Below are 17913 nucleotides of genomic sequence, written 5' to 3' on the forward strand. Positions count from 1 at the left end.
TCATTCACAGGAATGTCGAGATTGTCATGCTCCTTCACAGTGATAGATCTGAGACTGATCATACTGTTGATATTGCGGCTTACCAGGATTATGGAGAGATTCTTATGTCGAGGTCAACCATCCATCAGAGATCTTGTCTGCTCCTCCATGTATCCAAGATTTAGCTTGCCTTTCTACTCTTTCTAGCCATCCGAGACCTAGTCTGTCTGCCCTTAAACCCATCCGAGGTGTAGACAGACCCTTGATCTCTTGCCCTAAGGTGATGCAGATATGTTCTTTATGTTCATCCAAAATTTCAGAGAGGGAACCCGAGATCTATCTCCTCTTATTTGTGGGGACCTGCACCCATCTTCACACGAAGTTTCAAAGAGAATTGTGAAACTGACCTGCGTTTTTTGAATAACTTGACAGGGTATTTATAGTGGTGAGCCACCTATATTTGAGTCGACATGAACCCATGAACCGTCATTACTATTTTTCTTGAGCCGACGTGAATTTCATTTATTTAATAATTTCCCTTTAATTCATTTTGGAGCCGACATAAGATTCCTTTGTTGTTTTGCTTGCAGATTTCGGTGTGCTTGCTCTTGGAGGATTTGTCTTGGTCTTGGAGGGTTGCGCTAACATTAATACATTTTACATAGGCTTTTAAAGAGCTTCTCTACACATGACATGACTCTTTGACATAACAATAAAATCTTAAAGACATCAAGAAGAAGTCTTTGACCTAATTATACTTCTTGCTCATGAAACCCATGAAGCAGGATACACAAAAATAATTTATTCTCTTTCTTACATCAATTCAAAATCATGTCATTATGACGACCGAACCTAGTTACATTTTTCTTCAATATCTTTAAGGATTGGGAATCCAAGATAAGAATAGTCTAGTAAGGACATACCTGGGGAACACCTGGATGGGGTATGTGCCTTGAAAGGCCGTTGACGTGTCCAAATGTATGCCTCCCAACATTGTGCTCTAATCTAGCGGAGAGTTAGAGCTTGTCAATCAAGGCCTTGCTATTTTGTAATTGACAATTCTTGTTATGATGATGATGCTTGATGATGCTTATCAATCCAAACACTTTTTATGAAAATATTTCAATTTGACAGTATCTTTGCATTTTGCTGTGTAATTATGAATACCTCTCTTGTTAAGAGGGAGTGTTGAAAATGTGACTAGGTTCAGTCTTCATAATTATCTTTGTACTTATATAGTTTTTGGTTAATTGGGGTGGGATTTACTGCTCTGCACGATTCGAGCTAGGTCTGAAACTGGTTGCTCGTTGCAGCGTTCTGGGCTGCCGGAGAGGCACTCAGGCCCGGGCCTGAAGACGCTTGTTTGTTGCGCTGGTGGTGAGCGGTGCTTTGTGCTTTTGCTATGGCCCGTATCGACGGTTGGTAACTCTTCTGCTCAGTTCGGGGGTGGGCTTTCCGCCCCCTCTTCTCTGCCTCCTCGTTCGGTGAGTTTTGATGGCTGCTCCAGTGTAACTTAGGTTTGATGGCTGCTCCAGTCTTGGCCTGACCTGAGTGTGATCTTATCATGGATGCAGAAGGGGTGTCTGATCCCCCTCCTCTGCCTCCGGAGGTCCTGGCCTTCAAGTCGTTAGTGGCTTCCGGCCCAAAGCATCCTCCTTCTGCGACTATGCAGAGGTTTGTAAAAAAGATGGACTCTATCCCATCAGTGGCTCTGCCCGAAGAAAATACTTGCAAAGCTGCCCTGAATCTGGCTGAAAGAGGCCTCATAGGCCAGTTCACAGGCCTTTGGCCTTCGCCAAAATCGGTAGAGGAGTGGACTCAAAGAAACTGGAAGCCTCTCATTAAAGAGGGTGTCAAAAGCTACTTCGTGGGTAAGGGATTCTTTGTTTTTGTATTCGAAAACCCTGACGACAAAGGATTAATTTTCAGAAATGGACCTTACTTCATGGGCCCCCAGGGCCTTTACCTATGGTCGCTTGACTTTGACCCCACTCAGGACGTTCCTTCGGCTGTCCCGGTATGGGTCAGGCTTCCCCATTTGCCCCTCCACTGTTGGAATCACAAAACCCTACAGATCATAGGGAATGCCTTGGGAAAATACATAGATCAAGCTGCAAGGAAGGACCAGTATTCCTGTGCACGCATCTGCGTCGAAGTGGACCTGGAAGAAGGGCTACCAGAAGCCATCAAACTTACAGTAGCTGGGTGGACGTATGTACAAGAGCTGGACTACGAGCAGCTGCAATTTAAATGCAGACACTGCCATGGTCATGGTCATTTTGCAAAGCACTGCAAGAAGAAGGCGGAGGAACAAGTGGACAAACAAAACGGGGATCAATGGATGCTAGTGCAGAAAAATGCAAATACAAAAAAAGGTACAGGAAAAGGCAATAAGAATGGAGAAACTAGCAGATCCAAAATAAACCAAGAGGTGGAAGTAAGTCCAAATGGGACAGAAAGTGAACAACAGATCCATCAAGTTAACCAAACAAAGGAGAATGAGGAGCAGGAAAATACTCCTCCTTCGCACAAAGAGGGAGCGGAAGCAACCCAGAGCGATTCCAACCAAGGCAGCCCCACCAACCTATCATATGCTGATATAGCAAGGAAAAAACCAATGGAGAGCTCAGATTCTTCAAAGGATGAAACCTACGAGCGTCCATCAAAAAAAGCAGGAAGGAAATCCCGAAAGGAAAAGAGGGAGGAGGAGGCAGAAAGACTCAAAACACAAGGAAGTCAGCCCACAATAGAAATGTCTATCGGGCGAAACACCAGGCCAAGGCCTTCCAAGGGAGGTCTCACCCATCAAAATAATAAATAATGAAGCTAGTCTCTTGGAACTGTAGAGGACTGGGGAATCCCTCCAAAATCGAGGTTGTTAAAGACCTTTTGAAAGCTGAACCCTCAGATATTCTCATGCTCCAAGAGACAAAAATAGAAGGGCAGGCCCTTCTAGAGGTCAGTAGATCAAAGTGGAATAAAAAAGCAGGCAAAGCAGTCAGTGCAAGGGGTACCTCCGGGGGCTTGGCAACCCTTTGGTCTGAAGATCTTTTCCATCTGAATAACTTCCAAGAAACCCAGCACTGGATCTTCACGGAATTGAAACACAAAGCAAGTAAGTTAACTATCTCTCTATTCAATCTTTATGTACCAGTTTCTTATACTGAAAAAAGAGAATGTTGGAACAGCCTCTCTGCCTTTTTAGATCTATCTTCCCCCATCAATATCATTATAGCAGGTGATCTAAATATCATAATGAAAGCAAAAGAGAAGAGGGGGGGAATTGTCAGCAGGGATCCCATGCTGCCCATGGTTGAGGAGCTCTCCCAAAGCTGGGATCTGTTGGATTTTAACCCAGTTCGGGGTATATATACCTGGTCCAATAACCGGATTGGTCCGGATCACATCTCTGCACGACTTGACCGCTTTCTGGTGCAAAGCTCCATAATGATGAATAAAAAAATCATCATCACAAAAATTTTACCTAAACTTACATCTGACCATAAGCCAATTCAGCTCCTCCTGGAAGAATAAGAAGATCTTGGTCCCATCCCTTTCGTTTCAGTCCCCTTTGGATTGAGAAAGAGGGTTTCTTAGACACGATGAAAGAAGCTTGGTCCAAACCCATCAATGGATCAACTAGTTATGTTTGAGAGCAAAAGTTAAAAGCTACAAAACAAGCCTTGAAAGACTGGATCAAGAAACCAACCCATACTCCTCCTGAACAAAGAAAAGAGGCAGTTCATTCATTGCAAACCCTGCAAACCGACATGGAAAGTAAAGATATCACAGCAGAATTGTTGGAAACAGAAACACAAGTACAACGATCAGTATATCAGTCATTCCGAAAGGAGGAAGAATATTGGAGAATTAAATCTAGAAGTCTGTGGTTAAAGGCGGGGGATCGGAATACATCTTTCTTCCACATGCAATATAGAGCAAGACTGTCAAGGAATTATATAGCAGAAATTAAAACAGCAGACGGTCAAGTCTGCAAAGGATACAATCAAGTCAAGGCAGCTGCTGAAGCTCACTTCCAGAACCTCTACAGTGCAGATGCTCAAAGTAATGATGAGGAAACTGCTGCATTTCTTTCAAACATACTCAATCTCATCAGCCCTGAAGAAAATGCAATCCTCTGCAGACCCATAACGGAGAAGGAAATCATAAATGTTATATGGGCCATGGAGGCAAACAAGGCACCAGAGCCCGATGGATTCACAATCCATTTCTTTAAAACATGTTGGCATATTATCAAGGCAGATCTGCAGAAAATGATAAGAGGATTTATGACAAAAGCCAAGATAGGTGGAGGAACCAACTCCACTTACCTAGCTTTAATCCCCAAAGTCACCAATCCTGAAACTTTTTCCAGATTCAGACCTATTTCGCTGTGCAATGCGTCTTATAAAATTCTGGCCAAACTGTTAGCAAACAGAATTAAGCCACTTTTAAAAAGGGTGATCTCCAACTCCCAAAGTGGTTTTGTGGAAGGTAGACATATTCTGGATAATGTAATCCAGGTCCAGGAGACAATCCACTCCAGCAGACAGCGGAAAGAGAAAGGAATGGTGATAAAATTAGACATGGCAAATGCGTTTGATAGAGTCAACCGCAATTTCCTTAGCAAAGTACTTCTCACATTTGGCTTCTCGCCCTTTTTTGTTCATCTCATCAAAGCCTGCATTAACAATCCATGGATCGCTCCCCTTGTCAACGGCCGTCCAACAAATTTCTTCCAAGCCAAGAGAGGCATAAGGCAGGGATGCCCTCTCTCCCCCTATCTGTACATTATTATGGCAGGCTCATTAAGCCGAAAGCTCAATGCAGAAAAAGTTGCAGGTATCTTACCGGGCCTCAAAACTTCAATAGGAGTTGAGCCTTCGAATCATGCACTTTTTGCAGATGATTCTCTCCTCCTAGGTGGAGCCTCCACTAGAATTGCTCGAGCATTTGACACTATCCTCAGAAACTACTGCAGAGTCTCTGGAGCGGCAGTTAATGACAGCAAGAGTGAAGTTTTTAGTTGGAATATTGATCAACAAGAACTTGCAGGCATAACTTCTATTCTTGGGTTCAAAGGACAAACAGTCTGGGATAGATTCAATTACCTTGGCCTGCCCATTATATCTGGAACCAATAAAAGAGCTTTATGGAGCGAAATAATCTCAAAAATGAAAACCAAGATTGCAGCTTGGGGGGTTACTAGTTGACTAAGGGTGGCAAAGTTATCTTGATCAAATCGGTGCTGTCAGCGCTCCCAATCTTTCAGGCTACTTTTCTTTTGGCTCCTCGAAATGTTATGGAGCAGATCTCCAAACTACTCAGAGATTTTTTGTGGCAAGGAGGGAAAGGCAATGAAAACAGAATACATATGGTGAATTGGGATGTTGTAAAGAGAACGAAGGAGGAGGGGGGACTACAGATAAGAGATCCCCAGCTCGTTAACTTGGCCTTGGGAGGAAAAATCCTGTGGAAATTGATCCACGATCCCACTCACCCTGTCAGCATTACATTGGGTGAGTCAGCATTACATTGCGGTCAAAGTATGGAGTCAGCAAAGATCTCAGCAACGTAATACACATGCCCACAGCCAATAGCACGCAAATCTGGAGTTTGTGTTGTAAAAGCAGTAAACATTTCATAAAACAACTGTATCGAATCCCTAGAAGCGGCAAACACATCAATCTGGGGACGGGCAGTATCATGAGGAATGCTCCCTTAGCAGATCATGCGGATATATCAGATCTAAGATCCTGGTTGGAGCGAGTTGGAGTCAAAAGTCTCTATGAACTGTCGAAATGGAACCAGCGTGGGGAATGGGAGGGCTGGGATCTCCATGGAGTCCCGAACAGATTGAATTATCAACAATCTCTGCTGGAAGATCGATTGGAGGACGCTGCCCCTGTACATAGAGCCTCAAAAGATTGCTGGGGATGGGGTCAATCTGGCGTTTACTCCACAGCTGCTGGCTATAGCGCTCTGCAGGGTTTAAGAAATAGTAATCATCCTCCGACTTTCTGGAAAAACGTTTGGGACTCATTTGCCACACCAAAAGTAAATTTCTTTTGCTGGACCTTGATTCATAACAAAATTCTCACGGGAGATAATCTGGAGAAACGAAATATAACAGGACCTCATAGGTGTGCTATGTGCAATAACAATTCAGAAACAGTCCAGCATCTATTTATGGATTGCAGTGTAGCAAAAGAAGTTTGGGGGCTCATATTAATGGACTTGCAGACTCCTGTCCCATCCTTTAACTCTGCAGCAGATCTTTTTGCCTCTTGGAGGCATCATTACCCCCATCATATTCCCCAAAAATCATTCTGGAGCAGAATTTGGGCAGCGATACCCAAATACGTTTGCTGGCAGATTTGGTTGGCACGTAACCAGCAGATATTTAAAGAGGTGAGACACACTCCGCTGCAAATAGCTGCAAAAGCTAAGGCCTTTCTGATGGAAGCAGCCCAGCAGCAGTATATAAAAGAAGACTCTTTGCTTCTGCCAGAAGAAAAGATGTGGTTAGGCTCTCTAGTGCCTTATCCGAGCAGAAACTATCCTAAACCACAAAGTGACAAACAGGAATGGCGCTTAAGAGATAAAGAGGATTACTTTCAAAACTGGTGGAGGTCTCAAAAAATACCCACAGTCTTCTTTGATGGGGCGTCTAAAGGGAATCCAGGGACAGCTGGAGCTGGGGGAGTCATCTACTCTCCGGACGGTTACTCTAAAGACATCTTCTATTGGGGATTAGGCCAGAAGTCCAACAATCAAGCAGAGCTTCTAGGGCTTCTCAAAGCCTGCCAAATTGCAAGAGACAAAGGTGTGAAAAAGCTGCAAGTCTTCGGAGATTCAGAGCTAATAATAAAAAATTTAAACATGGGGGATCGATTCAATAATCCTAGCCTCAACAAAACATTGGAAAGACTGAAAAGAGTCCTTCAATACTTCGACAGCTGCAAATTTTATCATATACTCAGAAATTTAAAGAGTGAAGCGGATCAAATGGCTAACAAAGGCAGTGTTATCATGAAAGGGCTTATATTTGTTAAAAAAAATAGTTTTGTTCAAATGCCCTGAATTTTGTAATAGAGGAAAAGAGGCAGAGTTCAGAAATCTACATTGTATTTGGGGACAGTTCGAAAAAGACCCATTTGCTTCCAGATAAATAAAAATCATATAAACGTTTCAGTTAAAAAAAAAAAATTATCTTTGTACTTGTATCAATTTGTATTTCATGTAAAAGCCAAAGAGGAAAAAAAAATATTATTATTTTTATTAGTGTTCTTCATGCTTTTAGGGTTATTTGAGTCAAAAGAAAAAATTTCATGAGTCAAGCAAATGTATGTGAGTCAAAGTCCCATTTGGACTTGTTGTATGAAAAAACAAAAATAATTATTTTTTAATCAAAAAAGTCAAAAATGTCACCACAAGACCAAGTCGGCCCTCCTTACGAAACAACTCGGCCTAGGCTCCAAGAGCCACTTGTTTGACCTCCTAGTTCCGTGAATTTTTCTGAAGTATTGCAGGCCCGAAATTTCAGGAGTTGACCAAATTTCAAATGTTTGACCAGCACTGACTTTGTTGATTTGACTTGATGAAGAAGAGTTGGAGGAGGGATGACTTGGGTTCTTTGTGGCAGTCTTGGTCTTGGGTCTTGGATATCTCACTTTAATCTGATTCTATAAAAAGAGGATTATTTGGGTTTTCCCCCTTGTGGTGTTTTGCCCTGACTTGAAACCTACATCTTGTGTTCTTTGTTTCTTGTGATCTTCATGTTTTGTACTTTTGGTAATTGTTTGATGAAGAAGAACATAAAAATTTAATAAAGCCAACAAACATTCACAAGTAATTATCATGACAAAGAAATTAACACTAACCTACCAGCATCTTAATTTCTCAACACTTCATAATGAAAAGAATAAAAACTTCAAGGAAGGCCAGAATATTACATGTAGAGAATGAATAAACATGTTTTTCCAAGACTAAAATGAAAATATAGCTTTTGCATAAACACAAAAGCCCATTAGGAAGAGAGTACAAATATTCGACATTGAGCTTTTATTGAACTTATAAGTCAGGGGAGAAAATTTTCTAGGCTATTGCTATTGCTACTCCACAAAGTAAATGAATAAAGAGAAAATATACTCATGACAAGAAATAGTACCTGATATAACCTTCCAAAAATAGGACTGGTAATTTTGGGTACTTTTGCTCCACAGTTCTTGCATTTCTTCTGATTCATTTCTGACATCATGGTATTCAAGACTGCCTTAGCCTCAGTAAACTGAAGAGATGTCCAAGTATTTCTCCCAGACTGCCAGGGTGTTAGAGCTTGTTGATCAATTGGATGTTCCTCTTTATGCTCTTTTGATAGCAATTCATCATCTACTAGATCTGATCCCAGGCTTTTAGCACCGATGATATCCCCATTCATAATGAGCTCAAGCTTTTTAGCATATTTTTTAATCTACCATGCCAATATCAATGTCAGTAATTGTAAGTCCCACTATATTTATGATGCTTTAACACTAAAATACCTCCAGAACTTAAGAGCTAATAGTCAATATATTTTTGCCATCTAGTTTTCACTAGACCTAAGCTTGTCCTTTGAAAATAACTATCCTCACCGGGAAAACCCAGATTTGAAATATTTTTCCACTACTACTTCCTAAGAAACAGAGGCATGAAATTTACCTGCTGCCTTTCGAGCTTAAAGTGATGACAGAAGATGCACATGTGTGTCATGAGCTTTTGAGCAGACTTAAAGACCAATGGGTTGTACACTGGTAACACAAGTTCAATGTGGCCACAGTGACCAGGGCAATGGACTGCAGGTTCTCCACACATGATACAACTGAAAATATTCAAAATATATTGTTTAAAAGTTATGCACGATAACAAAATACCTTTGTAAGTTCATAGCCCCTTCTTTGATTCAAACATCCAATTATTTGGAGTTGTAGCAAAAGCACAAAATATTACAGAGCAATTGGATAAAGCTTTCCTACTTTAAATGCAATACATACTATGCAATAAAATAAAGCAATGAGTACGTGAATTCATCAACAAACATGTTAGATATAATGGACATAATTAGGACATAGGTGTACTTTAGACGTTTAATAAAGGCTTAGTTGGAGACTTTATAATAAAATGACATAATCACTAGTTAATAAATGTAATCATTGAAAGATTTCGTATCCAGAAGTTACATAATTACTCTCTCCTACTATGTAATGAGACATTGCATTACTCCATAATGAATCAATCTATTCTCTCTCATTCTATGTGCATTCCTGTTAATGCTCTTTTGTGTGTGTAAAAATAGCATGGTATCAAAGCCACAATAAAGAGATGTGGAGGTAGCAGGTGATGGAGCCAAGAGATTGGAATCAATCTATTCTCTCTTATTCTTATGTGAATTCCTGTTTATGCTCTTTTATGTGTGTAAAAACTAACATAGTATCAAAACCACAGTGGAGATGAAATGGTGGAAAGTGACAGAACTAAGAGACTGTTGTGGTCAGAGAAGGCATCAAAGGACTGCAAACACACATCATGTAGAGGCTGGACCAAAAAAGGGCAAGCCGACCAAGAAGCATATGAGGAACCGACTTTAAATGGAGGTATATTTTAGAAAGGAAAAATATATATTGATAAAAAATACAAGTTTATTTAGGAACAAAATTCAAAGCGAAATTTGGAGAGAACTCCATGTTTCCATGGGTTGTAACAATTGGAATGTGTTGAGCAAGAGGCCTTATCTGAATACTTTCTAAGCACAAATCTATGGATGGCTTGTCATAGGCAATTGATGCTAGGACAGGGCAAATTGAATCACAAACAAAGAGTCAAGATTGGAGTTAAGCACAACAATAATGTGTAAATTGTGTGTCTCGCTATATGAGGGTGTTATGTAAAAATTAATCTGTAACTATTAGTTAATTAGGCAAAGGGCATGATCAAAGATCATGAGCATTCACCAAGAGGCACCCTAGGCAATATTTAAGCCAGGGGCCTCCCACACTTGTAACCATCATTCAATAATTAATAAGTATATCTATTCTTGTTTCTGTAATTAAAGAGTTTGTGAGCCTCATGTGGTATCAGAGCGGTCGATCCTCTGCCTGCAAACTACTCAGTCACGAGCAATTGTTCTCCTCCACCGTCACCTATCGTTGTGTACTCATCCGCATTGTGTCTTTGTTCCGTCATTCCCTGTGTCATGCCGCTATGTGATCCTCACCGTCGTTCTTCTCAAGCCACATATTTCGTCCGCAGCCATCCTCCTCAACACCCCTAGCCATCGGTTCGTTTCGTTCCGCCATCTCTATTGCACTCTCTGTCGTTCATCCCCATACCTCATTCCCCGCGTCCAAATCTCAAGTTGACCATCAATGTCACTTGGTTGAACCACGAACATTACGCCCCACTTTGGATTTTTAATCGTGGGTATTAATATATATATTACAAACATATACTATATAGTTATATAGCATAGTTATATAATTATATATAGTTAATATATCTATTAATTAAAAATAAAATAAATAAATAAATAAATAATAATAATAATTTAACTAATTAATAAAAATTAACAAAAAAATAGGGTCAAGATAAGAAAAAGGGTTAAGTTGGATAAGTATATTCCACCTCATACCCGATCAATGTCTTCATCAATGTCGATGGCTGATTTTAATAAAAGATTGATAGATCTTGAGACTAAGGTGATGAGACATGGCGAAAACATCAAGGAGCTTCAGAATACAACAAAGAGAATAGAAAGTTAGCTCGAGCAGAACCATAACGAATTTAAAAAGGATCATGCAATCCTTTCAAATACGGTGAATCTAAATCATAGTCAAGCAATGGTGATGTTGACCTGTATTTGTGACAAGTTGAAGATTACACCTGATCAAATACCCCAGAATAATGAAGCTACTCAACATCTCAATTCTCTAGATTCGAAAAACTCTTCAGAATCACATGAGAAGCATCATCCATACCCCATCAACAAAATAGTAACACAGTTTCAAAATATGCAACTCAGGAATCAATTCTCAAATATGCAACTTGTGAATCAATACCCTCTCTTTACTCCAACAATTGCGACATATCAACAAAGAGCAAAACTTGAACTCTCCAAATTTGACGGTAATGAGAAGTGCAAGGTTGCATGGTTCAATAAAGTAGAAGAATATTTCAAGATTTACAGTATTAACAGTGATGATGAAAAAATCAGGCATGCATTCATGCAAATGGAAGGCGAAGCATATAATTGGTATATGTGGTGAAAAAATACGACACCCGCTATCAGTTGGAAATTCAAAAATGCATTCTTTAAAAGGTTCCAAGGTGTCAAGGAACAAGAGTTCTTCTCGACACTCACCAAACTGCAACAAAAAGGAGGTGTGGACGAATACACCTGAGAATGAGAAACTTTAGCTACACGAGTACCTGTATTTTCAGAAACCCGTCTCATTCAAAAGCACAAAAAAGTATTCCAAGATCTTCCAATGAAGTTGCCTCCTAAAAGAGAAATTGAGCATAAAATCAAAGTCAAATTAGGATCAAATCCCATCAACATCAAACCATATCGATATCCACATCATCAAAAAATCGAAATTGAAAGATTAGTCCAGGATGTTTTAAAATGTGGCATTATCACAAAAAGTAGAAGTTTGTATCCTAGTCTAGTTGTATTAGTTCGAAAGAAAGATGAATCGTTCAAATTATGCGTCGATTATCGAGGACTAAACAAAATAAATATTAAAAACAAGTTTCCAATCCATTTTATTGATGAAATGTTGGGTGAACTACATGGAGCTAAATACTTTTCAAAATTGAACTTAAGGTCAGGGTATTACCAAATCAGAATAAGGTTGGAAGACATAGCAAAAAATGTGTTCTGAACACGTGAAGGTCATTACGAGTTTAAAGTAATGCCTTTTGGTTTAACCAATGCACCAGCAAAATTCCAAGCTACTATGAACAAGTTATTCTACCCATATCTAAGGAAGTTTGTGTTAGTATTCTTTGATGACATTCTAATTTATAGTAAAACATGTAAGGAGCACCTACAACATTTCAGCAAGTTCTTACTGTATTAGAAAAGCATCAGTTCTATGCCAAGAAGTCCAAATGCACTTTTGGAAAAGAAGATGTAGAGTATCTCGAACATATAATATCCAAGGAAGGAGTAAAAGCATATCCTAATAAGATCAAGGCTATAAGGGAATAGCCCAAACCAGTTAATATCTCCAAGCTAAGAGGATTCTTAGGATTAACCGAGTATTATCGAAGATTTATTAAAAACTATGCCCATATAATGGCACCCCTAACGAACCTTCTAAATAAGAACTCATTTCAATGGAATGATGAAGGAGAAAAGTGTTTTGAAGACTTGAAGTTATGTATAATGCCCCTGTATTGGAAACTCCAAACTTCTCAAGACCGTTTGTAATTGAGTGTGATGCTTCAGGTTTTAGCATAGCAACAGTATTAATGCAGGATGGTCACCCAATTGTGTTTGAAAGCAAGAAGCTCAATAAGCAAGAACATCTCAAGTCTACATACAACAAGGAAATGCTTGCTATTATGCACGCATTAGGCAAATGGAGACAATATCTCTTGGGAAGTAAGCTCTTAATATGAACAGATCATAATAGACTTCAACATCTCTTCCAGCAGAAAACGCTATCTACAAAACAACAAAAATGGATTACAAATCAGCCTGTGATATTTGTAAATTATTATTACAAATACCTCGTGTATTTTTACATTCAAGCCTATAAGCTATCAATTTTTATGCTTCAATGGTATCAGAGCCATGGCACACAATATAATCATGAGGGTCTTTGAACGTTGTTCGCCGCACAATGTGTCATTACATTCACGTCCTGAATCCATGGAGAATTTTAGTAAAATTCAAGAAGCATTTCAGCATTTAGAAAAATCATATGCAGATATTAAAGCATGTCGAAGGGAAATCAATAATAAGGAAGTTGATAGCGACAACGAAAAAACAAAAAAAGATCAAGATGATGATCCAGATGAAGTTGATGTTGAAAGTGAAGGAGGAGGGGAGCACTATAATTCTAATCAATCTGAAATGGCCACATTGCAATCATCTGAAAATTCCAATTTGCCTGCAAGCTCAAAGAATACAACGCATCTAAAGGAAGTGTTGGAGGAAGTGTCACCTCCGACCATCCTTGAAGCTTCATGTGAGATTGGGCAAGGGCTACATAAGACATGTAGAACTCATATGACGAATGAGACAACAACAATTGTTGCAAGAAATCCTGTGACTGTTTCAACTTCATCTCCCATCACAAGAGAACAATCTATTGTTCGCAAAGATACTAATTCAGGAGCACAGGTATCACATGGCAAGCATGAACCCCAAGAAATTAGTAAAGCCATCAAAGTGTGTAATGATGCTGCAGAAAATGACCTGGTAGTATCATCCTCGTCTATGGTTCCTCCCTTAGATTCAATAGAATCACATGGTAGGTCCAAGCCTCAAACAATTGATAGTAACATATCTGTGCTTAATGTTGCTACAGGAAATCTTATAAAGATGGCAATCTCCTGTACACAGAAAGTGAAGTCCAGTCCCAGTGAAGATTGCACTTTAGAGGTACTGGAACCACATAGTGGATATGTACCTCAATACATTAGTAAGACAACATCAATATTCCAAATTGCTACATGGAACCCTGTATCATCTCTCTCGACCAAGAGAGGAGCAAAAGAGCATCTGACAAACTGCCAAAGGAATCATGTTAGTCTTGTAGGGGAAGTGAAAGAGTTGAGTAGTATTGTTAGATCAATCGATGAAAACTATGAAAAGTTTAGACCAGGCTTTCGAATCGTTAATACAAATAAAAGGTTTGCAAATGAGTCAAAAGCTACATGGCAGGATAATGCATATCTTAGTGATACGCACCTTGAAGAAATTGCCAGGAAAAAACACATTTGGCAAGTCACGGAATAGATAATGGTGAATATGTATCAAGGGCCATCCTTGGCTATGATAAAGCAGATGTTTTTCAAACTCTTGTTAATAATGAAATTGACAGAAACTTGAGTTCAGCGATTAGAACTGACGTTGCGGCAGATTATGAGAGGATAGATGATATGATATTGGATAGGCCCAATGCAGGTCATCTCCTTCCAGTACAAGGTCAAGGTGAGAGTAAGAACAGAGTTATTATGGTGGATAATCACAATGATAAATTTGACAGGGAAGACACCCAACTTAGTTTTCATAAACAAATTGATCTTGAAGGCGAGGATCCCCGAGAAAAATTGAAGGGTGACTTTGGGATTGCTAAGGTCAAAACTGAAAATGTTGTGGCACATAGATTATTCCTGAAGGTAGCTTATGTTGATACACAAGTAGATTATTCCCCGAGGATTTTGAAGCTAGTTAGGGGTACAGATAGAGAGTTGAATATTCTTTGTGGCATTTCAAAGAAAAGACCTGAAATGAAGGATGATTATAGAAAGCGAAGAAAGTATTTTCTTATCCTCCTGCTTTACAAAGGCCAATCAAGGTCTTCATTGTGTTAAACACGGTTTATGGCTTCTTACAGAAACAACATACGCAAGCTACTTGGGGCAACATCAGGGAATCACTAAAACAACTCAGCTAGCACATAGATTCAAAATTGAATTATGGCGACAAAACTCTGTTATCGACTGACTTTGATCCGCAAATTGCCACCAACCTTCGAATTGTCATCGCACATCTCCAAATCGCGTTCGAGTCAACCCTGACGTTGTCCCTCTGTGGAGTAGTCAATCAGTCCTGCCGGCACACCGAATCAATTAGCAAGCTGACAAATGAAAAACACCCATCCCTATGTCCGCCATTGTCTGCCTCCGCAATTGGTATGTTTTATCGCCTCAAAGACTTCTTGGATAAGAACTGTGTTGCTTCTTCAGATGGGTTATCGTCGTTCATGAGGAAGGGTGGGCAGAATTGGGGAGGCGGCAATGTTTCTTCTTCAACTTTCGGAGATAGTGGTTGGGTAATGCATATTCACAGTATCTTGGCTGCTTCTTCTTGGATTGTTGCACGAATTTCTCTACAAGGTGCCTCAGTGCTGGTTCATTGCCGTGATGGTTGGGATAGAACTACGCAGGTGGTTTCATTAGCAGGGTTTTTGCTTGATCCTTACTATCAGACCTTTGAGGGTTTTTAGGCACTTATTGAAAAGGACTGGCTTGCATTTGGGCATTCATTTGCAAATCGTCTAGGGATGCCAACATTGAATACATCTCATGCAAAGTCATTTGCTGCCAATTCTAATGCAACTTCCAACCCCATTTTTCTATAGTGGGTCGATTGCGTTGCGCAAATACTAAACATGTACCCGGGCACTTTTGAATTCTCTTCGGCTTATTTAGTTGAAATTGTGGATTGCGTCATTTCTGATCAGTTCGGTAACTTTTTGTGCAACACTGAATAGGAGAGGGAACAGGTTCGAGTTGCAAATTCCTCTGGGTGCATGTGGGTTTACTTGACAAACCTTCGGAGGTCATCTAAAAGAAACCAAATTCATGAGCATTATAACATTTGGTATAGTCCTGATGAGCACCGTGGACCTCTCTTGCCTCCACTAGCAAGCTTAGCACCGACTCTCTGGTCTTGCTTCCATTTACAGTGGGCTGCTCGATTGGAAGCGCGGTCTGGTTCAGAAATTGAAGCGTGGCGTTTAATAAAGCTTCAGAAGGCAAAAGAGAATGCAGAAGAGAAATTGAAACATATGAAAACGATCCCGGTATCTGAAAAGCATGTCCGTCGTTCTGGGAAAGACGACAGTCAGATTGTGTCCCGGAAATTGGCTTCTAGCTTACTCATCCGCAGCCATCAACACCTTGCCACGGTGCCTATCCATTGGGTGTATCGTGTCTGCCCATATATCCGACACATACGCAATGCCCTCCCCTACACATACGATCGTAAGCCAGAATCTTTCGCATCATTATTTGACCACCGCTACATCCATTTTGTCCAAGCCCAATCGCTACCATTTTCTTTCATGCCCCCTCCCCCACCACTTCATATTAATAAACCTTTAATTTATATATAGTGTCAATTAATTATATTATTAATTTGACATATAATTATTAATATATATATATATATATATATATATATATATATATATATATATATATATATATATATATATATATATATATATATATATATATATATGTATCCAAGAGAATGTTACTGATGAGCTACATGACGAAACGATGCCCAGATTATATACATCAAGACGACAGACACTAAGTGAAGGAAATCAACAGCATTAAAGCTTTGAGGACAAAGCTTCTAAAGGAAAGGGCTATGTTATGAATATAATTCATAACAAGTAAAATAAATAAAATTAATGTATATATTAAATAATCAAATATTGGTTATGTTAGATATTCATTAAGTTAAGTGAAACGGCATGACATGCCCAGTCACGAAAAGGCACATGCTTGGGTATATATAGGCGGGCCCTCATTGTAACATTCGACACATGCTTGGGTATATATAGGCGGGTCCTCATTGTAACATTCATCACTTATACATTTTATATATAATAAATTATTATTACAAATACCTCTTATGTATTTTTACATTCAAACCTACAAGCTATCAGTTTTTATGCTTCATATTCTCAGTGTTTGTATTAATAACGATATTAATCTCTTTCCCTTGGATACACCCGTTTAATGTAAATAATCTAAAATCTACAATTAGAATACTTTTATAGGAGAATCTTCCTTCCTTTATCATTTTCAAATCAGACTCCATTTTGTTCGTCGAATATTAGATACTTTTGCCGCCTTCTTTTTTTAATTTTTAAATTGACTCTCATTTAACTTTTATTCCTTTTTTTTCAAGTTATAAATACCTCGAAACCCTTTGATGCATTTTTAACTTTATAATTTCCTTTAATATATCTCTTTTTTTTTCAACTTTATATAAGGTATACCTTTTAATGAAGTATATTTTTTTATAATTACTTTGTATTTTTTCTTTATAATATATAGTCACTTTTAGCATAAAGAAATTGGCTATAACATAACAAAATTGATTTTTTTCTTCTATAATGTATATTTATTCCTAAATCTTTTATAATTGAAAACTCTTGGTCGTGAGTGATGTTGTGGGTCATGATCCTGAATGGCGGCTATGCACGATTTTACGACTTGCTCTCAAAGCGATTGATACCCCAATAATTTCTTTTAATATAGCAATCAAATTCACTAAATGACTATTGGAATGCGTACAATAACCACTTGAACAACTTGTGCGGTGGTTGGCATGCATACAGGCTGATTTTATAATGTTGATGGTTGATAATCAGCTGCAAGTGAAGTTGATTGCAATGATAAATATGGTGATGGCGGTAACATAAGACCGCAGGAGGGCCAGGTCAGGAGGATGATGAGTTGTGGAACAGTGTATACCTACATAGTGCAGCGCATTCAGTGGCTTCGCTGAGCGAAGGAGCAAGTCAGTGAACTAGTAAAGCAGGGATTGCGTGCAGCAGGAGACATGGTGGTCTGACGTCAGTGGTTGCAGGCATCCTCCGGTTTTGACGATCATGCGAGTACCAGGCGACTGCGAGGTAGCGGAAATGGTGATCGATCGGGCAACAGAAAACGACAATCTATCGGTTGATGGGCTGGAGATCTATCAAGGTTGTCAGGCTGCGTATGGTGGCTCTAGTGGCTATTACTTGCACGAGACAAGGCCAGGTAAGTGATATTTTATTTTTATTTTTTTAATTATTTTTTTATATAACTTTTGTATTTTGTTTGTTATATAATTTTTTTAAATAAATTTTTTCATGTATATATATATATATAACTTTTTTTTATTTTTATTTTTTTAATATTTTTTTATTTTTCTTT

The 17913-nt window shown here is 39.0% G+C and overlaps 1 protein-coding gene across 1 annotated transcript in view; it reads right to left on the bottom strand.

Annotated features, from left to right (window-relative positions):
* NRPA1 (nuclear RNA polymerase A1) overlaps positions 1 to 17913 on the bottom strand; it is a 471665-nt gene that overhangs the window by 418168 nt on the left and 35584 nt on the right. The window contains exons 3-4 of the mRNA XM_089432122.1: positions 8680 to 8839; positions 8150 to 8452 (exon numbers count right to left, since the gene is read on the bottom strand). Coding sequence (XP_089288248.1) covers positions 8150 to 8452; positions 8680 to 8839 — 463 coding nt within the window. The remainder of the gene's footprint in view (positions 1 to 8149; positions 8453 to 8679; positions 8840 to 17913) is intronic.

This window comes from Pinus tabuliformis, chromosome 5_1, assembly GCF_031772625.1.
Source record: "Pinus tabuliformis cultivar Carrire ecotype Pingquan chromosome 5_1, CPIR1, whole genome shotgun sequence".
NCBI classification, from domain to species: domain Eukaryota; kingdom Viridiplantae; phylum Streptophyta; class Pinopsida; order Pinales; family Pinaceae; genus Pinus; species Pinus tabuliformis.